A 23,481-nucleotide genomic window follows, 5' to 3' on the forward strand; every position below is an offset into this window, starting at 1 on the left:
ACTCTCGAATTCTGGGAATCCTGTCGACAAGAAATAAACCTCCTCCTCTCCAGTCTAAACCTGATTTTAAACTCGGCGAAAACCGAACTCCTCTTCATTTCCCCGGAAAACAGCAACACCACACAAAATACACCATCAAACATCTTTGTCTCCCAAGCTAGAGACCTAGGAGTCCTAATCGACAACCACTTAAGTTTAAAAACATTCATCAACCATACCACCAAGGATGGCTTCTACAAACTACAGGTTCTGAAAAGAATAAAACCACTTCTTCACTTTCAAGACTTCAGAACTGTCCTACAAGCCATAATTTTCTCCAAGATAGACTACTGCAACTCTATCTTGCTAGGTCTCCCCTCTTCTTCCATAAAACCACTTCAGATGCTGCAAAACGCTACTGCCAGGATTTTAACAAATGCCAGAAGAAGAGATCACATCTCCCCCATTCTCAAAAAATTACACTGGCTCCCAATTCACTTCAGAATTCTCCACAAGTCCATCACCATCATCCATAAAACCATCTACTCTCAAGCCCCTCTCAGCCTTCAAATCCCACTCAGACTACACTCCTCATCAAGACCAATCAGAGATGCATACAAAGGATCCCTACACGTTCCACAAACAAAAGTTACATGCCATCAAACATACAGAGATCGGGCTTTTTCTACTGCAGGACCATCTTTATGGAATGCCATTCCCCCTGACCTCCGACAGGAACCTTGCTTACTAACATTCAGAAAAAGGCTAAAGACATGGTTTTTTAGGCAAGCCTTTCCTGATCACAACTGACTCTCCTAACTTTCTCACCTGACAGACTACAACCACTTGTAAATTTCCCGTCAACACCATGTAAATAATTCCTCTCATTGTTACTACCTAAATTATTCCTACTACTCTTCTTCTTCTCCCAGTTCCAATTTCCCTTGTTTTATTGTAACTTACTTTTCTGCCTCTCTACACCTGTTTATCGTTCAATGTTATCACTCCCCCTGTTTTATGTAAACCAGCATGATGTGATTTTATCATGAATGCCGGTATAAAAAAAGCTTTAAATAAATAAATAAATGTCATTGATGTACTTATGACATCAGAGGACGAACAGGAGGATTTCGAAGGCTTTTAAAGGGAAACTGTCACACCAGCAAAACCTGTAAAAATACCGTAGCTTGCAGTTATGATGGACGTTGCTAACTCACCAGGGACTTGCCTGGCACTTGCTCTCTCTCTATTGTTTGCTATCTTCCTCCTATCATCATCAGTTCCAGTTTGGTTGACAGCTTAGAAAACAAACCAACCCATGGGAGCTGCCATGGGTTTATTGTCTTATCCTTCCTTTCAGCTTCAGAGTGAATTAGGAAAAGTTTAATCCACTTGCACTGTTTTATGTTTACATATTTGATGACAAACAGCCTTATGTTTATAAGTGACAGTTTTCCTGCTAAGTACTTGTATGTCATAAGCATTTGAATTAAAATTACCATATTGAAATCAAATCTGATGTTTTTTATGTGCGTTGGAAGAAGGATAGTCTTATACGGCGAGTATATCCCAAACTCTATATTTTAACTGGAAAAGTTGGGAGTCGTCTTATACGCCGGAAAATACGGTATTTATAAATGATCTGGAAAGGGATACGTTGAATGAGGTGATCACATTTGCAGATGACACAAGCTTATTCAGAGTAGCTAAATCACAAACAGATTGTGATAAATTGCAGGAGGACCTTGCGAGACTGGAAGATTGGGCTTCCATATGGCAGATGAAATTTAATGTGGACTAGTGCAAGGTGTTGCATATAGGGAAAAATAACCCATGCTGTAGTTCCACAATGTTAGGTTCCATATTAGGAGCTACCACCCAGAAAAAAGATCTGGACTTCATAGTGGGTAATACTTTAAAATCGTCGGCTCAGTGTGCTGTAGTGTTCAAAGAAACAAACAGAATGTTAGGAATTATTAGGAAGGAAAAGGCAAATAAAATGGAAAATGTCATAATGCCTCTGTATCACTCCATGGTGAGACAGTACTTTGAATTCTATGTGCAATTCTGGTCACAGTATCTCAAAAAATATATTGTTGCACTGGAGAAAGTACAGAGAAGGGCAACCAAAATGCTAAAGGGCATAGAATGGCTCCCCTACGAGGAAAGGCTAAAGAGGTTAGGGCTGTTCAGCTTGAAGAAGAGATAACTGAGGGGTTATGATAGAGGTCTACAAAATCTTGAACAGATTTAAAAAGGTAAACGTGAATCAGTTATTTACCCTTTTGGATAATACAAGGCCTAGGGGGCACTCCACGAAGTTAGCAAGTAGCAAATTTAATACAAATCAGAGAAAATTCTTTTTATCCCAGGACAAGCAGGATGCTAGTCCTCACATATGTGTGACGTCACTGACGGAGCCCTATTACGGGAAAACTTTCTGTCAAAGTTTCTAGAAACTTTTGACTGGCCCTGTGAGGCCACTGAGCATGCCCAGCATGCCATGATATTCTCTGCCACAGGGGTCTCTCTTCAGTCTTTGTTTTTCCGCACTGCTGTAAGCATCGCGGAGCAAGAAGCCTTGTGAGTTTTCCCTCACACTATTATCTGACTGAAAAAGTCAATTATTTCCAAAGACATTCTCTCCCACAAGGGATCGCTCTCAGATTTCCACTGGCCGGTGAGTTATCACAGTCTCGTTTTTACTTTTAGTAAAAACGTTTTCTCATTTTTCTCTTCCCATTTTTCATCGACAGCTGTCGATAGAAAATGGCTTCAGGATTTTAAAAATGTCCAGTTTGCAATAGGACAATGTCCATTACAGACCCACACCTTGAGTGTTTTCTCTGTTTGGGAGATAAACACGGTTTCATCCTGCCCTCAATGTGCAGAGATGACTCCCAAAGAAAGAAAACTTAGACAGGAGAAGATGGAACTTCTATTTCACCGTCAGCTTCTTCCTTCTCCTTCAACATCAACAAAATCGTCTCCGGTAGGGGTGTCAAAGCGAATTTTGTTGAAAATCATCGTCTGGAGAGATCGGGAGATCACTCGTTGCCATCGATGGCATCGACAAGGTCGGTAGTCGAACATCGACCAAAACATTGCCACCGACACGCACCGACTCCAGCGACGCCCCTCTCCCTGGAGGAACCGACCGCTAAACGGCCAAAACCTCAGGAAACTCTGCTACCATCGGCGCCGGGGCCTATTCCCACATCGATCGAACCTCCACAGGGATCTGCGGAGGTAATATCGACGCCTACACCACCACCGCGTTCAGCTGCTCTGACTACACCAGCTGTTTCACAGGAATTGTCAGATTTTATTAGACAAGCGATGCTCCAGACCCTAAAAGAACAGAAACCTACTCTGGCGACTTCGCCGATGCAGAGGCCAGTGACAATACCGATGCCGACGACCCCGTCAATGCCAGTACAGATACCGATGCCAACGGTTCCATCAATGCCGGTACCTACACTGATTCCAGCTAAGGTGATGTCGACGCGACCACCAAAGGCGCCAACACCATCCTCGATTCTGGCACCGTCACCATCGATGCCAATCTCACCTGGGGATCCAGGACATCCAGAATTGGCACTTTACCAACTTCTAATGAAGAAATTTGATGATGTGGTAGGTGCTCTTCCTTCCAAACCCCAGAAAGAACACCCTGAGGAGTCACCCATTGATGATCCACTACCAGGACCTTCAGGGATTCCTCGACCACCTAAAACTTCCTCAATTTCTCCGCCTGAGCAAGATCCATATGATACTTGGAGTGATACACACTCAGATACCTCATCTGAAGCTTTCATGTCGGATCCTTCCCCACCGGATCCAAGGAAGAAATCTCCACCGGAAGATTTCTCATTCACAACCTTTATCCAGGAAATGGCTGACACCATACCATTCACCTTGGTCACAGAGCATGATGTACGACAGCAAACATTGGAGGTTCTGCAATTTGTAGACCCTCCGAAGCAAGTGGTAGCTATACCAGTCCATGATGTCCTGCTGGAATTACAACATCGGATTTGGGAACATCCATGCTCATTGCCAGCTGTTAACAAAAGAATGGACACTACATATTTGGTGCAGTCGGCTCCTGGCTACCAAAAATCACAGCTTCCTCACCAGTCAGTAGTGGTAGAGTGTGCACAAAAGAAATCCAAGAGGATAGACCACATTCCTCAAATCCCCCAGGTAAAGATCACAGATTTTTAGATTCCCTGGGACGGAAAGTCTACCAAGGGGCCATGTTAAATTCTAGGATATCTTCGTATCAATTATACATGACCCAGTTCCAGAGAAATTTGTGGAAGCAAATGCAAGAATTTATTCCATCACTTCCATCACAGTATCAGGAAGCAGCCCAAGTGATCATCCACAAAGGGCTAGAGGCAGGCAAACACGAGGTCCGTGCGGCCTATGATGGTTTCGAGATAGCTTCCAGAGTGGCTGCATCAGGTATAAGTGCCAGACGTTGGGCATGGCTTAGAGCCTCGGACCTCAGGCCTGAGGTCCAGGACAAGTTAGTAGACCTCCCATGTCTTGGAGATAACCTCTTCGGGTCCAAAGTACAAGATGCAGTTGCTCAATTAAAAGAGCATACAGAGACCCTAAGACAGCTTTCTTCGATCCCGCAGGATCCGCCTACGCAGCCAACTCATAGGCCTCAAAGGAAGGATTCCAGAAGACCCTTCTATAGACAGAGGCGATATAACCCCCCTACATCTAGAAGCAGGTCTTCTAGGCCACAACAAAGACCTCAGCCCAGACAACCTAGGGCAACTAGGCCTCAACCTCCGCCACAGATGGGACCGGCTGCTGGCTTTTGAGGCCATTCCCAGAGAGCACAGCCATCTCTCCAATCCTCATCCACAGCTTCCGTTAGGAGGTCGAGTATCCTCCTTTTACAACCATTGGGTTCAAATAACAACAGACCAATGGGTACTTGCAATAATAGCTCGAGGTTACCAACTCAATTTCCTCTCAATTCCAACAGATTCTCCTACGAGACCCTTTTCTCTCAGCGAAAATCATATAATCCAATTGCAAGTAGAATTATCCACCCTTCTGAGAGCCAGGGCTGTAGAGCCAGTGCCCCGGACTCAGCAGGGTAGAGGATTCTATTCCCATTATTTCCTCATTCCAAAGAAAACCGAAGGCCTAAGACCCATACTAGACCTCAGAAATCTCAACAAATTTCTGAAAAAAGAAAAATTCAGGATGGTGTCTCTAGGCACCATGCTTCCACTTCTTCAAGCAGGAGATTGGCTTTGTTCTCTGGATCTTCAAAGCGCTTATGCTCACATTCCAATATTCCCTCCTCATTGCAAGTATCTGCGCTTCACAGTGGGTCATCAGCATTTCCAGTACAGAGTACTACCATTCGGACTTGCCTCTGCTCCCAGAGTATTCACAAAATGTCTGGAAGTAATAACAGCACACTTGCACAAGGAAAGTGTCCATGTCTTTCCCTATTTAGATGACTGGCTCATCAGAAGTCAATCTCAACAAGGAGCTCTGACTTCTCTCAGTCGAACAATTACTCTACTTCACTCCATGGGTTTTCTCATCAATTATCAAAAGTCCCATCTCACTCCATCTCACCTGCTTCAATTCATAGGAGCAGAATTGAACACTATCCTCTCAAAGGCCTTTCTACCCGGGGATCGGGTGGAGACACTTTCCCTTTTGGCAAACTCCATTTACTCAATGAAACAAGCAACAGCTCATCAGTTGCTAACCTTACTAGGCCACATGGCCTCCACAGTTCATGTCACTCCTATGGCAAGGCTCGCCATGAGAGTGACCCAATGGACATTAAGAGCACAATGAATCCAAGCCATTCAGCCACTGTACTCTCCCATTCAAGTAACCCACCAGCTATATTCATCCCTACTTTGATGGGCAAACAAGGACAATTTGCGCAAGGGTCTACCCTTCCAACAACCAGTCCCACAGATAATGTTAACTACAGATGCATCCACCTTGGGTTAGGGAACTCACATACACAATATCCAAACCCAAGGTACTTGGACAAAACTCGAAGCAACATTTCAAATCAATTTCCTGGAACTTCGAGCTATATGTTATGCTCTGCATGCGTTCAAGGATTGCCTTTCACACAAGACTGTTCTCATCCAAACGGACAATACAGTAGCCATGTGGTAGCCTCTCACCCAGACGTATCACACTTCCTGAAAGGAGTCAAACACATTCGTCCACCACTAAAGTGGCCAGTACCTCTGTGAAACCTCAATCTTGTCTTGGAGTTCCTAGCGGGAACCGCCTTCAGACCCCTTCGAGGCCTGTCCCTCCGCCTGTTAACCTTAAAGACGGTGTTCTTGCTGGCCGTGTGCTCGGCCCGCCGCATCTCGGAACTACAAGCACTGTCCTGCCGTGAGCCGTTCCTCAGACTCACCCCGGGGTCCATCCAACTACACACAGTGCCCTCCTTCCTCTCCAAAGTGGTCTCACACTTCCACCTCAACCAAACCATCTCACTACCAATGATGGATGGCTTGAAGAATTCGGAAGAAGCCCCTAGTCTACGCCACCTCAACATCAGCAGACTCCTATCCAGATACCTGGAAATGTCAGAACCCGTACGAAAAACGGACCACCTTTTCGTCCTTCACAGCGGAAAGAGACAAGGGGAAGCGGCCTCGTGGGCAACCATTGCCTGCTGGATCAAGGAAGTCATCAAGGCGGCCTACATAGAAGCTGGCAAACCACCACATTTACAGGTATCCTGGGCAGAAACTAGAATGCTGTCACCTGCTGAGATCTGCAGGGCAGCAACGTGGTCCTCCATCCATACCTTCTCCAGATTCTACCGTCTGGATGTTCAGGCTCAGGAGGACACGGCATTTGCACGGGCAATACTAAGTGAGTCATGGGCAGCCTCTCACTCGGTTCGGGAGTAGCTTTTATACATCCCATTGGTCCTGAGTCCATCTACTACACTCTAGGAAATGGAGAAATTACTTACCTGATAATTTCGTTTTCCTTAGTGTAGACAGATGGACTCAGCATCCCACCCTTGGCTGCCGTCACGCATGGTCTTTCAAATGATTCAAGGGTAAGACACCTTTCATTTCCTAGGGCATCCACCCTGCCGGGTGTCGACGCTTTCCGGTTGAGTAGACTGGCGGTCTCCAGCTATAGTCAATCAACCAGTTCAAGTTAATCAAGTTAATCAAGTTTTAACGTTTTAACCAAGTTATTCAAGTTAATCATATTATTAAGTTAATCATTCAGTCAGTCACTCATATATCCACAATGCTTTTCGAGGAGAATACTGAAGAGCTGCACTTCCTGCAGGGGTATATGTACTAGGGGCTGACGTCAGCTTGAAATCTGATCTGTCTCCAACTGCTATCAGGAGCACACTATACCCATTGGTCCTGAGTCCATCTGTCTACACTAAGGAAAACGAAATTATCAGGTAAGTAATTTCTCCATTTTTTGCTGCCCTCTCCCCCTAAAAGTATGGGGTCCTGGGAGGCAACCAACTAGTTAAACTAATGGAAGAACCCGGCCTGCCATAGGTTGTGTTTGGAGTCTGGAGGCAACATGGAGGGCCTTCAAGACAGTGGCCCGGAGGTACAGGAATTATCCGGAGGGCAAACCGGACACTGTTTACTTCCAGTGAATAGCATGCAATCAGAGAATGTTAAAAGCTTAGTTTTTTTGGCTTGCATGTAGATAAGGTCTCCCATTAGAGTCTGTAATGAATAGTTTCATAAATATGCAAATTCTGCAGAATATTCTTAAATATGCCTGGGACTCTCTGGATTTTATTTTCTCCAGAAGAGAAATGCTGGATTGAGTCACAAGACATATAAACTGCAGTTTCACTAAATTTCAAGTTTTACATGTTTTGGTAATGCTACCAAGCATCCTAGACTGGACATAGTTCAGGGCCTCAGCATGTCTTAATCCAGCCCTGAATGGTTGGCAAATATTGTTCCAAAGTCAAGATCACTTATATAGTTAGAATCCTCATCCTCATCACAGGAAGGGAATATAATTGGAAACAAAGCTGCTTTACACTAAAAGAGATCTGTTAAAACAGTTCCTCAGCTTTTGCAGTCCACTGATCTTGCCTTCTCATTCCCCTTGAATCAGTTTCTCCCTTATGTATGCGTCTCTTTCATCTTTTTCAGTCCCTGTTCCTGTGCTCTTCTGCTAAGTCTGCAAGGATCAGAGCTTTCCCTCTCCCTCTGCCAGATTATATTGCTACAGTCAGCCCAGGATTAGCAGCAAGGAAAACCGGTCGGAAACGCCTCCGACTGCAGCTTGGACTCCGTGCAGCGCGGGCTCTCTACGCGGGGAGTGGGGGGAGGGACGTCACTCCTAGACCCGCTCGGCCGCTGCCTCTCGGATCCGGCTCAGATCTGATTCTCTCGCCATCCCCCCCCCCTGCCCCCCCCGGGAAAGGATGGGAGAGATTCCAAGCCTGGTGAAAATAGCAGTTTCGTTAAAAATCCAGCCCAACGACGGACCTGTTTATTTCAAGGTAGATGGCCAAAGATTTGGGCAGAACAGAACGATCAAATTGCTCACGGGAGCTAAATATAAAATTGAGGTTGTTTTGAAACCTGGAGCAGTGCAAGCCACGTAAGTACAAAAGAAAGCTTTGCATCTTCCGAACTGATAAGAGTAATGTTTTCTTAGCTTTTCCTTTCTGGGCTTCGTTTCTGTTATTTTTTTTTTAGGCATCTTGTTTAAATATTGTTTTTCCTGGCTGACAGATGTTCTGCTTTCCCTTTTTTCTTTGTTTCATTTTGGTTGACTGATCTATTTCTTGAATGGAAAAAACGCTCTACATTTCCTTGTTCTCCCTGGGTCCATACATCCCAGCAGCTTCCTACAAATCACTTGCTTTTCTCCCTTAGGACTAAGCTATAATCTGCAGTGAAGAAAGACCAGGCTTCTTAGGGCCAGCTCTTTCTATTGACTTCCCTAGCATCTGGCCCTCTAGGTCGGAGTGAATTTAATGACAATCTTGACAGATTTTTTTTTTTTTGCTCACAGATTTGAGGATCTGCAGACATGATGGGAAGGGTATCATTGTCTCTCCTGGCGTGGTAGTTCCTAGCCTTAACAAGGTGTCATGTTTGTTTCTGTTTGTTGGATGTATTGCTTTTTTTTTTTTAATTCTATTATTGTTCACTGATTTGGGCGGTCCCTTTAAAACTGGAAAAGCAATTTACAAGTGTTTTAATAAAATAAATAAAATCTAAAGCAAAGGAAGAGAGAAACAACTGTTCTTTGGCAGTAGAGAGCAATGCATAGAGGACACAGTGGGACTGCAGAACTGAAATGCCTGTTAAGATAATTGAATCCCAGATGTATCTATCTCCATAAATAAACCAAACATGTTAATTTCTATATCTAAATTATGATACTGCTCTAGTCACAATGCTTCAGCATAAATGTACCTTAGCCATATGTCATTAGATAGTCATTGGTAAATGGCCTGCAGTAGATGTAATAGAAATATTTTCTTATCCCTCTAGTTTTCAATCAGGCCGATACAGTAAAGCGCGGCCGCGGTTACCCTATTTCTAACCCGCTTACGCGTCCAAATTGTACGCACAATTTGGACGTGTATGTCTAACCCGCGATTCAGTATCCGGTTTTACGCGCCCTTACTGCTTCTTGAGATCGACGCGTATCACTTTCCGCCCGCGGCATGTGTATGATATGTAAACGATCGGATTAGCTATTCCCTCCGATACAGTAACGCGCACCCAGATTATTGCCCTTTTAACCAGCTATTTTGCCGCGTCTTTAACCTGCAAATTTACTGCCTACCCTGACCCTGGCGTTAGTGTGGTGAACTTAGCCGCCCAGTCCCAAACCAACCCTATCCACAGAAAAAAATGCTTCTCGCACAAGGGGGAAAAATTATTACAAAAAATAAAGCAAGGCGCAGGGAGAAAATCAGTCCCCGCTGCCTTGAGCGCCGGCGCCAGCAAGCCCCAGCAGCTGGCGATCGGCGGCAGGAAGCGCAACAAAGCACCTGTGCGCACAGCTTCGATTTTCCGCCTCCTTCGGACGGGCAAGAGAGAGCCGAAATTTCACGGGCAAACTTTCCCCCAGCCCCCGCTCACCTGCCCTGGCCGCGTCCACGCAAGCCCCCAGCAGCAGCAGCAGCAGAAGGGCATCCATGGGTGCCAGTCTCCAGTGCGGGCGCGCTGACAGCTCCGGAGCAGCCCCAGTCCTCTCTCCCCTCCTCCCGAGGTGCGCACCGCGGCTCCCCTGCCTCTCGGGAGCAGCCGGCGGCGAGAGCGGCTTCAGCAGACCAGGCCGGATCGGGCGCTCCCTATGCGAGGCGGCTTCCAGCAGCCCCCGCCGGCGAAGGTGCATGAACGCACGCCTGTACGCCCAATTTGGGTGTACAGACGCATGAACACATGCCGTGACCTGAGCGCCCGGCTGGACGTCCGAGGTCTCGGTGCACATTCATGCGCCTGCTGCCTTGAGCGCCCAAATTGGGCGTACAGGCGTGCGTTCATGCACCTTCGCCGGCGGGGGCTGCTGGAAGCCGCCTCGCATAGGGAGCGCCCGATCCGCCCTGGGGCTGCTGAAGCCGCTCTCGCCGCCGGCTGCCCCCGAGAGGCAGGGGAGCCGCGGTGCGCACCTCGGGAGGAGGGGAGAGAGGACTGGGGCTGCTCCGGAGCTGTCAGCGCACCCGCATGGGAGACCGGCACCCATGGACGCCCTTCTGCTGCTGCTGCTGCTGGGGGCTTGCGTGGCTGCGGTCAGGGCAGGTGAGCGGGGGCTGGGGGAAAGTTTGCCCGTGAAATTTCGTCTCTCTCTTGCCCGTCCGAAGGAGGCGGAAAATCGAAGCTGTGCGCACAGGGGCTTTGTTGTGCTCCCTGCCGCCGATCGCCAGCTTCTGGGGCTTGCTGGCGCCGGGTGCTCAAGGCAGCGGGGTCTGTAGGAGAACCATCCACTTTCCTGGTGGAATGACATTTGAAATGACAGGTACCAGCGCACCCAGGATACTGAATAGGCGCTGTATAGCGCTCTATACAGTAAAATGGATTGCGCACGCCTACCGCTTCATGGACACGCTTTGAACCCGGCTTGCATTTGTGCGTCATTTGAATACTGTATCGAGCGGTATGTGATCCAAACTGTGCGCGCGACAAACGAGGGTGCGCCTGGCACTGCTGCACTCTTTCTTACGCGTCCTTACTGTATCGGCCTGAATGTAAGCAAATAACCTTTAACAGATCAGTGTCCTCAGACTGGAAAGAAAAACATGTGCATAGCCAGTGTCTTCCTGTGTATTCAGATCAGCATTGTCTTTTCTTTGATGGGGGATGTGTAGACTGGTGAGCTCTTCAAGGCCATGTATTTCAGGACCATGAATATCGGAGGAATAATCATCCCCTTGGAAGAGAAAACCAGAGACCCGCAAATGGCTTGTTATACTGCGATGTACGATACAGAAGGAGTGACCCACACCAAAAGTGGGGAGAGACAGCCCCTGCAAGTCATCATTCAGGTACTGACTCCTCTGGGCACGGCAAGAGGAACTTAAAATGCATCAAAATAAAATTAGCATCATACAGTGAAAGTGAGAAGACGAGGAAGAGGCAGATTTCAATGCATTTTTTTTTTCACATATCAATGATCAGAAACCATTCTAATGACAAAGCCAGAGAAGGTGGTTAGTGCAGTTAGTGTAGCTGGGTTCAAAAAAGGTTTGGATAAGTTCTTGGAGGAGAAGTCCATTAATGACTATTAATCAAGTTTACTTAGGGAATAGTCACCGCTATTAATTGCATCAGTAGCATGGGATCTTCTTAGTGTTTGGGTAATTGCCAGGTTCTTGTGGCCTGGTTTGGCCTCTGTTGGAAACAGGATGCTGGGCTTGATGGACCCTTGGTCTGACCCAGCATGGTAATTTCTTATGTTCTTATGAGGTAATGCTTCATGTCTGCATTTTCAGGTATGTTGGTTTATCTTGGCTTAGGTTACTGTGACTGCACTAGTTCAGTCTTTGCAAGATGGATTAAGATTTGCTGAAGCCCTAAGATATGTCAAATTTAAAAGACCACTTAGCATTACCAAAACATGATCAAACTTGAAATTTAGCCATTTTTTTTCTTTTGTAGGCCCCTCATAACATGATGCCCTAAAATGTAGCTTGTCCCTAAATCCAGCATGGATTCTGTGCACTGTGGGCCAATGCAGTAAAGCAGGAGTGGCCAACTCCAGTCCTTGAGAGCCACAAATAGGCCTGATTTTCATGATATCCACTAGAGATGTGAATCGGAACCGGAATCGGTTCTGATTCCGGTTCCGATTCACATCGTGATTTTTTTTTCGTCCAGCCCGATCGGGGTTTTTTTATCGCTGCACCCGAGCCGATAAACAAAAAACCCACCCGACCTTTTAAAACTAATCCCTTAGCTTCCCCCACCCCCCCAAAACCTTTTACAGGTACCTGGTGGTCCAGTGGGGGTCCCGGGAGCGATCTCCAAGGGCTTTGACTCTGGCGCTTCCTACATTATGATCTTCCTTGACATTAGTACAGCTTTTGATACATTAAATCACACGACATACTTCTTAACTGTATTACTGAAACCAGTATATCAGGAACCATAATATTGTGGTTCAGATCCTATTTGTCAATAGAACACAGCAAATAGGTGATAATATTACCTCCTGACTTCCCATCACAATAGGTGTCCCCCCAAGGCTCAGCCCTCTCGGCTGCTCTGTTTGACATCTACATAGCATCCCTTTACCATCTCCTAGCTCTCCTAGTGTTATCGTATCATATCTATGTGGACGATATCCAGTTTTTCCCCCGATCTCAGCCTCATGGACAACAACATCTCAGTTCATTTCGTTATGTCTTTCTTCCATCAGAGCTTGGCTCACCTATAACAGGTTATCATTGACTCTTAATGTAATGCCCCCTTGACTGCTTATCTCACGGGGAATTCCTGGGTCTGGGACTGACCTGGTGGAAGCCTCCCTTGGGCAGACTCCATCGGTCCTCACATTCTTGGTGCCTGGTGCCTTCACCTGGGGAAGAAGGTGTTACTGGGTGGGATTTACCTCCCTTCACCCCAGGAAAACAAATGGGACTGTGAACAAGTCTGGCAGTATGTATACAAATATATACAGATTTATTACACTATACAAGTATATACATTTCTATATAATTATGTACATTGCTAATAGGATGTCAAACAGCACGCTTATCTACTCATGGTTAGTAGTATCAGTCTACACAACTATATATATTTCTACAAGGTAGCAAGAACATTTAATATTTGGCAATTTGGGGTTGTTGGCTCCCATAGTATACCACTCTATAGAATAGAAGGGACCTCTTGCATTCCTGCTTACTCAAGTATTATTATTATCCTCCCTCCTTTATCCCAAGTCTCACCATTGTAAAAAGATGCAACTGGGCTGGTGGGGGAGGCCAATGTACCTAAACTGTTCTCTTCCACTCTGCTGAGAGACCTGACTCTGCCTCCTGGTCTGTTGCTGGGGTCCCCGCCCTCCTGGTGGATCTGACTCTGCCTCTTGGACTACCACTGGGGTCCACACCCTCCTGGGGGACCCAACTCTGCCTCCTGGACTGCTGCTGGGGTCCTCTTGCTCAAAAGGGACCACTCTACCTCTGGATCTTCCACTGGGGTCCATGCCTTCCTGGGGCACCTGACTCCATCTCCCGGACTACCACTGGGGTCCTCTTGCTCAAGGGGGGACCGCTTGATCTCCAGATCTGCCACTGGGGTCCCCTCACTCAAAGCAGGGACCAATTTACCTCCAGGCCTGCTACTTTCCTTCAGTTCTCCTCCCTTGGTAGGAATGTTTTCCCTGGCTTGGGTTTACAGCTCCACTAGGCTCATGGCTATTTTAGTGATCAATGGTTCTGGCCCTCTGCAGTCTCAGCTTTCAGTGATTTTAGCTCCACTAAACTCATGGCTAATCATGTACTGTTACCCAGTCTGACTTTTGTTTTATTTGTTGTCTGACCCTGTATGGGTCACTATCTCTCAGCCAAAAGATCAAGACCCAAGCAGGACCATGGAGAGAGAACATGTGCATGCTCCATCCTGCTGACTAATCCCCCTGTTGTCTGGGATCTCTGTACCCACGTGTCTGAATACCCTTGTTGGTCAGGATAAAAATCTGTTTGCTTCCTGGGACTGTTTTCCCATACATTTCTCTCATAAATCCCTTTCCCAGTCATAGTTCTGTAATTTAGGAGTTTGAATCCTCTGATTTTTTTAGTGATATTTCCTAGAAAATTTTCCAGCAGAAGTCAAGGGGGCTGTGACATGCAAATCCCCTACCTGAGTATCTGACTAATCAATTCAATGATCATTTAAGTACCTTCACACTAAGGGGTCTGATGACCTTTTCAATTTAATTCTGTTTTTCCTGGGCTGGAGGCTCATGTTACACAGCTGCATTGTCCTCCCCTTTTTTCTTTCTCCTACAATTCACTTAAGTGATAGCGTGCTCAAACATCTGTCTCTTGTATGTGTGTGTGTGGGGGGGGGGGGGAGGCTTCATTAATAAGACCAAAATCTTAGTATTAGGTTATTCAATTCCTTACCTTATTCCAGTTTCTGTTAATTTTGATTCAAAGCCTATTGCCATCTCCCATAATGCATAATGTTTGCTACCTCAGTGTACAATTAGATTCGACTTTATCCATGCAATCCCATATACATTTGGACATTCAGAGGATAAATATCTTTCCTAGAGTTACAGTGTAGATGGTGGATCTGGAAATCAAAATCTTGGTTCAAATTTGTGTGAACAGATTAGTTTTGTCACACTGCTAGCTGTTGAGAACGGCCTTGCAAGGCCTTGCATTCTGTTGTGTATCGGAGGTGTTTTAGTGTGCCCATGGGCCTCAGCCCAACCCAGACCTTCCGGGCTGAGCCAAGGGTTGACAGTGGCTCCACATGGCTGACGGTCTATCTGGCAAGCTCCCAAGGCCAACATCCAAGGATGTTGGAAGTTGAATGATCCTCCGACCATTCCGAGCCCTTTCGGACCTGCTGCGAGCAGCATGGAGCAGCAGGCCTGGCCTGAAGTTGAGGGCAGACGGGCCTTGACATGAAGACATCGAAGACTTGGGGTCGCTGTAACGGCACCACAGACGAAGATAGGACAGAAGCCTCAAGAGCACAGGAACTTGAGTAGGTGCACAGCATCACTGACGACGAGACACTTGGAATCAATGCAGACGGTATCGCAGACGAGACACTTGGGATCGATGCAGACGGCATCACAGATGAGACACTTGGGATCGATGCAGATGGCATCCAAGATGAGACGCTTGGAACTTGACTATGGCTGGGAAGACATTTGCATTGTCTCTCAGGGCGCCCTACTCAGCCCACCTTCACGGGCGCACCCAATGGGCTGGTCGCAGACCTCCCTGTCCGCTACGCGCCCTACACAGTCCCAAGAGGCTGGTCACGGACCACGAGAGGAACGGGACAGATGCAGGAAAGAGTCCAGTCACGGCGGAGCCACGACGACGGAGCCATAAGTCGCCCAGAGCTCAACAATGGCTGGCGGGGCATGACGGCTCAGGAGCACAGGACAGACGTCCACCAGCAGGCTAGTCCCCTCAGGCACGTATCATCCAAGGGACCCCCGGCCTACTGGTACCAGAAGGTTCGAGAGCGAAGACAAAACACAGGAACAGGACATCCTGGAACTTGGAACATCAGGAACAGAGGATCAGGAGAGACACCAGGACATGAAGATCAGGACACCTGGACGAGGACCTCAGGCACGAAGACTTGACATGATACAACGGACAAGACGAGGAGCTCCACGAAGAGCAGAAGACCTTCCACAGGCTCTGGCAGGCAGGAGCCTCCAGAGCGAAGTCACCACGATGCAAGGCCCAGAACAACTGACGGAGCAGCCCTTTATAGGGCTGAAGCAGGAAACAGTCACAGAGGTGGGGCCAGGACACTTCCTGTGTCTGGCCCTTTAAATGTTGAAAGAAGACGCGGCCCTGCGCCTTGGAGAGAGCAGGAAGCTGTGCAGGACCGCGGACAGCGGCCTGCACCGTCATCATCGCGGCAGACGTCTAAGAAGCAGGGCAGGGCCTGAGGAGCAGGCCCTGATGTCGGCAGCGGCTCCAGCCGCTGCGGGGAGCCCCGGGGGCAGCTCCAGCCACCGGGCCAACCCGGGGATGTGGCCTTAGCGCCGCGAAGATGGAAGCAGTGATGGGGGCGGTCCCAGGCCCCGAAGAAAGCTGGAAAGTCCGCGGCTCTGGCCGCAGTGAAGAGGAGAGACGCGAGCGGCCTCCGGGCCACGTGGGCAGGCCGACGGCGGCATCCTGCCGCATCGGCGAAGAAACAGGAACAGCATGTAGGTGAGTCAGCGGAGCCTGCTTGCAGGGAAACCCGTGGGCAGAGTTCATAACACTAGCCTTATACCACCTTGTTATCCAGCACAACACTGAAAAATCCACACCACACGTACCACCCTTCTAGCACTACATCACACAACTTTGCCAATTCTATATTACCCTGCTACCCTCAGTCAATTCTCCACCACAATTTGGATTGGGCAAATAAAGCGTCATTTGGGGCTTGAGTCACAAAGTTTTTGTTTCCCATAGACACAGAATGGGAGAAAAACTCTAGTGAATCAGATGTTTAAAAATAGCACTGCAAATGTGGTTGAGTGTATTTACAATAGGGCCTCTATGCTAATGGGATAGTAGCTTCACAATGAGAGAGAGAGATATTCTTTATAAGGCTCTCATAGTAGTCAACTATTTATACCACTATAGCTTGATAGTGCCCAGGTAGAGAGTGCATCAAGCTAGGGCGAGAGAACATTGTAGAAATCTCATCTTTGTGTATCTTTCCTCATTCCAAATCACATCCAATCTTCGCTGATGTGAACTGTGCTGTTGGTACATCTGACTGTGCATGTAAAACTGGCTCCAAAACCATAGTCCACCACAAAAAGCTCATCTCGAGTTGCTAGGTGACCCACTTATAGTGGTATAAATAAATGACAATTATGCGTATGCCACCCCAGAGGTGCTCTCTGTCTCTCAACTGAATTCCATTTTGGGCATATTACACAGCTTAACACCAGGAAAAAAGGTGTAGTAATTTCCGGCATTGATGATGCGTGTTATGCTATTGCACACAGCCTTAATGCCCCTCATTTCATTATACTCCTCCCCTTTGTCTAAAAACTAAAAATTTGCATTCGCATCACGAGATGCGATAATGCATGTATTATCTACCTCTTTTTTATTATCTATCTCTTCAATATCTACCTGCTCCCTCTTTGCCAACTGCTAACCAACTTAAACCTTAAACACTTTCTGTATGCAGATGACGTCCAGATAGTCATCCCCGTCAAGGAATCATACACCAAAACTCTAGAATTCTGGGAAACCTGTCTTCAAAAAATTGATGGACTCCTCTCAAACCTTAATCTAATACTAAACTCTTCAAAAAGCGAACTCCTCCTAATTTCATCTGAAAACAGTAACACCGACACAAACCCTCCACCCAATTTACAAACTCCACAAGTAAGAAACTTGGGAGCTATCATGGATAACAGGTTAAACCTAAAAGCATTCATAAATCAAACTACTAAGGACTGCTTCTATAAAATCCAAGTCTTAAAAAGAATAAGACCACTCTTCCATTTTCATGACTACAGAACTATTCTACAATCAATAATTTTTTCGAAACTAGATTACTGCAACTCTTTGCTATTAGGTCTTCCATCATCTCACACCAAACCCCTTCAGATGGTCCAAAACACGGCTGCTAGAATATTAACTAACACACGGAGAAGAGACCACATATCACCAATCCTCAAAGATCTGCACTGGCTGCCAATTCATTACAGAATCATATATAAGTCCATAACCATTATTTACAAAGCTATACATCAACACTCTCAGCTCACCCTTCAAATTCCTCTCAAAAAATTCACGTCCAAAAGACCAATTAGAGAGTCCTATAGAGAAACCCTACAAGTACCACCCTCCAAATCCATGAGGCACATAACCGCCAGAGACAGGGCTTTCTCCACTGCAGGACCAACATTGTGGAACTCCATCCCACCAGATTTGCGACAGGAACCCTGCCTTCCTACATTTAGGAAAAGACTTAAAACGTGGCTATTCACGAAAGCCTTTCCTGAACTAAACTAAACCTATTCCATTATTACCTATTCGCTCTGACTTTGCCTTAATCATAGTAATTAATATCCCTACCTCATAAGGGCAATTCTTCAACGCTATAAGCACATTGACTGGCATATATGTTATATATTTAAACCCCTGCTTCTTTTCTCTGATCCAAGTTATATTACTCCCTTGTTTTATTGTAACTGCATTCCTTAGCCTTCTCTTGTTTAACGTTTTTTTACTACTATTACTATTATTTTATTATTATTATTACTTAGATCAATGTTATTTATTGCCTTTTGTTCCCTATCTACTTGTTAATTGTAAACCGACATGATGCGATTTTTATCGCGAATGCCGGTATAGAAAAACTTAAATAAATAAAAAATAAATGGTATAACAGCATAGCGCACTTTGATGAATGACGCTGTTTGTTGGTCTTTGGTTCAGTTGGGTTTTATTTGTAGATTCAGAGTTTTGAGAAAGGAAGTTTTTGTGGTTATCCCAGTAGGCTTCACAGAGTATAAAAAAGGGACCCATCAAGAACTGTGTCTCATGGACCCAACATTGCTGCCTTGACAGAAAAAGGAATACATTATTTTGTTTTAAGAAGCCCCTGAAAACATATCTATCTATTTTGATTAAGTTCTGTAGACCCTGATTTTTTTTCAGGGCTGAACAGATGGGAAACATTAACAAGTCGATTTTAAAAGGCCCGCGCGTGCAAATACTGGGGGTTTTGTGTGTGGCTGGACCCTGCGCGCGCTGAGTGCATTTTAGAAAGGGCCCAGCCGCGCACGTAAGTCCGGATATGCACAGAAGTGCCGGGCCTGAAGAAAGGGGGGGGCTGGGGGGGGGGGGTCTGGGCGGGGAGGTGAGGGGCAGGGGGGCGGGCCCGGACAGCATTATTAGACTGTCACGGGGAAGCGCGCGCCAGCAACTGGCTGGCTCATAGAGTTTACTTCTGCTCCGGAGGAGCAGTAAGTATAAAAACAAAAAAATTGGGATAGCTAGGGTAGGTTTAGGAGTTGGGAAAGAGAGGGGAAGAGGGAGGAAGGATAGGGTTAGGGTTACAGAAGCTCCCTCCCAGTCCTCTCCTTTATTGGAACGGACTGGGAGGGAACTGGGCGAAGGCCCGATTGCGTCGCCACACGATTCTTTTAATATCCCCCCGACGCGCGGAGGAGGCCACCTGCCTGCACATGCGTGCCCAGACATTAAAATCCGGCATGCACGTGCACGCGGGAGTCACATTTTATGGCATGCACACACCGATGTGCGCATGTTATAAAATAGTCGCACCCATGTGCACGTGCCGGGAACCGCACTCACATGGACGCGTGTGCAGGCCTTTTAAAATCTACCCCTAAGTGTAAGAACATCTACTAAGGCTCAGATTTGGATTGTCAGTGTGTACTTTGTTTAGGGGTATGATTTTATGTTTGTATCTTTGTTAATCACTTTGAACCTGATCTAAGTGTTCTATTCAATGTTTAACTAAATAAATATTTTAGGGGAAGTCCCAGGATATGAGCGCAAGATTCCTCACTGCCAACAAGTCTCTGTATGGCCTGAAGCGAGTCCTTTTATCTCCTTGTGTCTCTGTGATCCACTTGAAAACAAGAGGCTTATCTTAACCTGGTTTTTGCAATCAACACATTAAATAAAAAATTGACCTTAAGGAGGATCCTGCAGGCAGTATTGAACTTTTAGTTTTGTAAATATTTTTCATCCTTCTCCCCATTTTCTCATTTAAAACACCCTCTAACCCAGACAGCATGTCTGGGCGATCCATGTGCAGAGGGTAATTCTCCTTCAATACTGTTCCTTTGGCCAGTGGGGGTCACTGCGAGTCTCCTCTTTCCCCAGAATCGATTGTGTCACTTTTAGCAGTGTGCCCAGCCTCTGCTGGCCACAACTGGAAAAGAGATTCAAATCTTGAGCTCTGGCACCTCACCACTGCAATCTGAGTCAAGGACCAGCCCCCCTCCCATCTTTTATATAATTGAAAAACATATCCAGTGGCTGATGGTATTGCTGCTGCCATCTAGTAAGAGCCATGCATCACACAGAGCTTGCTTGTCCTTTGGAGACTTCCGTAAATAGGCTCCTTTTACAGTATGGATGATAGGGGCTGCTCTCATTGAAATGCACACTATAGCTTTGCACTGTGAAGAGACCTTAAATCTTGTTGGTGATAAAAAAAAAATAAAAAATTCTGTAAGGCACGACTATTTAGCAAAGATTATCAGGTGTAAAATTGAGGCCACTCTTTAATTAGGTATTTGAGCAGTAATAGCAAGATGAACGCACTCTCGGTACCAGTGGGTATTTTTGAGCAGAGGATCCCTGCTCTGTTGTAACTAATCAGAAACAGCTTGTTTGGGTTTATTGCCATTACATTATTTCTCCAGAATCTGAGCATTTCCCATTTCGTTAAAATTTCAAGATTTATTTTATGTATTTATTTTAACATGTTTTGTATACCGTATATTCGGTTATGCCATCATAACGGTTTACATTAGGAGAGTGACATTAGAATTTTAACAAATACAATTTAAAGATAAAGTTGGGTAGCAATGGGGTAAAAGAGGGTTAGATTATATAAGGAAAAGTTTTTAGATGTCTGTTATAGAGGTCGTGGTTTGATTAGTCTGTCGTAAGTTGATAGGATGATGTATTTGTTTTCTTTGGAGTTGTCTGGTTGGGAGTTTGTTGGTGTTGATAGTTAAGATCTCCTGAAAAAGCTCTGGTAAAAAGCCAGGTTTTTAATTCTTTTTTTAAAGATTTGGTGTCAACTTGGGTTCTTAGATTTAGGGGTAAGGCGTTCCATAGAGATGGGCTGGCGATGGATATAGCTCTCTCTCGGGTTGATATTAGGTGCGTGAGTTTTGCGTAGGAATTTTGAGGTCTTTATTCATTGAGTGAAGATTCCTTTTTGGAGCATGTAGTTCAATGTGTTCAGTTAGCCAATGGTTTTGTTGTCCTGTGATTAATTTATGGAGGATTGATAAAACTTTGAATTCTATTCTGTATTTAATTGGGATATGAGAGTAGGTGTAATGTGATCTTGTTTCTTGGTTCCTGATAGAATCCTGGCGGCTGCGTTCTGAAGAATTTGTAGTGGACATATGGTGGTAAAAGGGAGGCCGAGGAGTAGGGCGTTGCAGTAGTCCAGGTTTGCAAAGAGTAGTAGTTGCAGAACTATTCTAAAGTCATTTTGAGTGAGGAAGGGTTTGAGATGTCTGAGTGTCAATAATTTGTGGTAACCTTCTTTGATTTTATTTGTTTTGTAGGATAATTCATTGTCAATTGTAATTCTGAGGTTTCTGGCATGGTCAACAGGAGAGATTATTGTTTTTGGGTTTTCTATTTTGAGTGATTGGGTGAGTTGATTTTTTTGTCGAGAATGATTAATTCAGTTTTATCAATGTTGATTATTAGTTTTAGGTTGGAGAGACATTGCTTGATTTTTGAGAGATAAGAGGTTACTTTCTTTTAGGTTTCTTCTAGCATATTTTGGATTGGGACTAATATTTGGAAGTCGTCAACATAGAGGAAATGGGTCAAACCTAGACTGATCAGTGTGTGACAAATTGGTAGGAGATAGATGTTAAAAAGTGTTGCTGACAGTGCAGATCCTTGTGGGACTCCTGTATTTAGGTTCACTTTATTTGATAGGCTGTTGTTAAATAATACTTGAAAACTTCTTTGGGATAAATATGAGGTGAACCATTTTAGAATAGTGCCTGATATTCCTATTTCAGAAAGTCTGTGAAGTAAAATGGCATGGTTGACTGTGTCAAAGGCGGCTGACAAATCCAGGAGTATTAAAATATAACTTTGTCCTTTGTCGAATTCTCGAAGAACTGTGTCATTAAAAGAGAGGAGTAATGTTTCCGTACTTAAGTTTTTTCTGAAACCAAATTGTGTGGGGTGAAGTATATTATTTGTTTCTAAGTAATCTGATAGTTGGGAGTGAATGATTTTTTCTATGATTTTTGCAATGAAAGATAGGTTAGATATAGGTCTATAGTTTTGGATGTTTTCAGGATCTAGGTTACTCTTTTTTAATAGTGGTTTGATGATTGCAGACTTAAGGCATTCAGGATATAACCCTTCAGTGAGGGAGAGGTTTACTAAGTCCATTAAAGATTTTATAATTGAGATATCAAGTAGTTTGTTTCGTATGGGGATGCTGTCAATGGGGTGGTTTGCTGGGTTCCTTTTTCTGATTATTCTTTGGATTTCAAGTGTTGAAGCAAAGTCAAAATCATTCCAGGTTGTTGTTATTTCCAGAGGAGGTGTAGGAGATTGGATGTGTGAAGTGTTGTGGATGTTAGAGTTGTTAAGTTGTTGCTATTACATATGTTTGGAGGTGTTCTTGTTTCATTGGGTGATTTGATGAGGTTTTTTACTATGGTGAAAAGCATTTTAGGGTTCTGTTGGTATTTGATTATTTTGGTTGAGTAGAATTCTTTCTTTGCATTGTGGATAAGTTTTTTGTAATTTGCTAAATGGGATCGGTATGCATTGAGTGATGGAGAGGTTTTATTCTTTCGCCAGAATCTTTCTTTTCTTCTGAGTTCTCATTTCGCTGATTTTATGGTATCATTGTACCATTGGTTGTTATATTTAGGATTCTTTAATGTTTTTGTGATGATTGGGTTTGTTCTACCAGCTATGGATTTGGTAATGTTTATCCATGACGTCGTTGCTGTTTCAGTGTTTCAAAGATCAAGATGAAGACAAAATGCAGTTCTTATCAGTACAGTATAATTAACACATTTTTTTTTTGCTTCTTTCTCCCCCATCCCTTCACAGTTCAATGATATTGGCAGTTTTGAAACGGTCTGGCAGGTGAAGTTCTACAACTACCACAAACGTGACCACTGCCAGTGGGGTAACAGTTTCAGCTGCATTGAGTATGAATGCAAGCCTAACGAGACCCGCAGTCTGATGTGGATCAACAAGGAGATGTTCCATTGAGGACTCTCAGGGCTAACGAGGCCGGACAATCATTTGCAAGTAAAAACAGAAACAAAAAAAACCCAAATCCCTAGCCTTTTAAAACCAGCACACCTTGAAAAAGGCACGTTGTTTCCTGGCTCCATCAGAGTCCGAAATGCATGTCGAGCGTTCTAAAGTGCATAAGTTTGGAAACCTGCTCAGCCAGCATTCTTCAATATCTTATGTTAATATTTAAGATTCAAGTGAAGAATCACGAAGATGATGTTGGTAATTTTTGTTGTAACGTTTGTGTTGCTTTACCAACGTGCTAAAATCATTCTGTCTACCTCCCCCCA

At 45.2% G+C, this 23,481-nt stretch overlaps 1 protein-coding gene across 1 annotated transcript; it reads left to right on the plus strand.

Annotated features, from left to right (window-relative positions):
• The first annotated feature begins 8,431 nt into the window (after positions 1-8,431).
• LOC115088479 (CB1 cannabinoid receptor-interacting protein 1-like) lies at positions 8,432-23,212 on the plus strand. Its single transcript, XM_029596752.1, has 3 exons — positions 8,432-8,610; positions 11,368-11,512; positions 23,000-23,212. Exons 1-3 carry the CDS (start codon positions 8,432-8,434, stop codon positions 23,162-23,164), a joined length of 489 nt encoding a protein of 162 aa, XP_029452612.1. The 3' UTR covers positions 23,165-23,212.
• Positions 23,213-23,481: the final 269 nt, after the last annotated feature.

The sequence above is a fragment of the Rhinatrema bivittatum genome, chromosome 3 (genome assembly GCF_901001135.1).
Source record: "Rhinatrema bivittatum chromosome 3, aRhiBiv1.1, whole genome shotgun sequence".
Taxonomy (NCBI): Eukaryota; Metazoa; Chordata; class Amphibia; order Gymnophiona; family Rhinatrematidae; genus Rhinatrema; species Rhinatrema bivittatum.

What these genes read in the sequence shown, in the direction of transcription:
- LOC115088479 (XM_029596752.1), top strand. Translation starts at nt 8,432, where the DNA reads ATGGGAGAGATTCCAAGCCTGGTGAAAATAGCAGTTTCGTTAAAAATC. An exon ending in CCTGGAGCAGTGCAAGCCAC is followed by an intron (nt 8,611 to 11,367) that starts GTAAGTACAAAA and finishes CATGTATTTCAG; the next exon opens with GACCATGAATATCGGAGGAA. An exon ending in CCCTGCAAGTCATCATTCAG is followed by an intron (nt 11,513 to 22,999) that starts GTACTGACTCCT and finishes ATCCCTTCACAG; the next exon opens with TTCAATGATATTGGCAGTTT.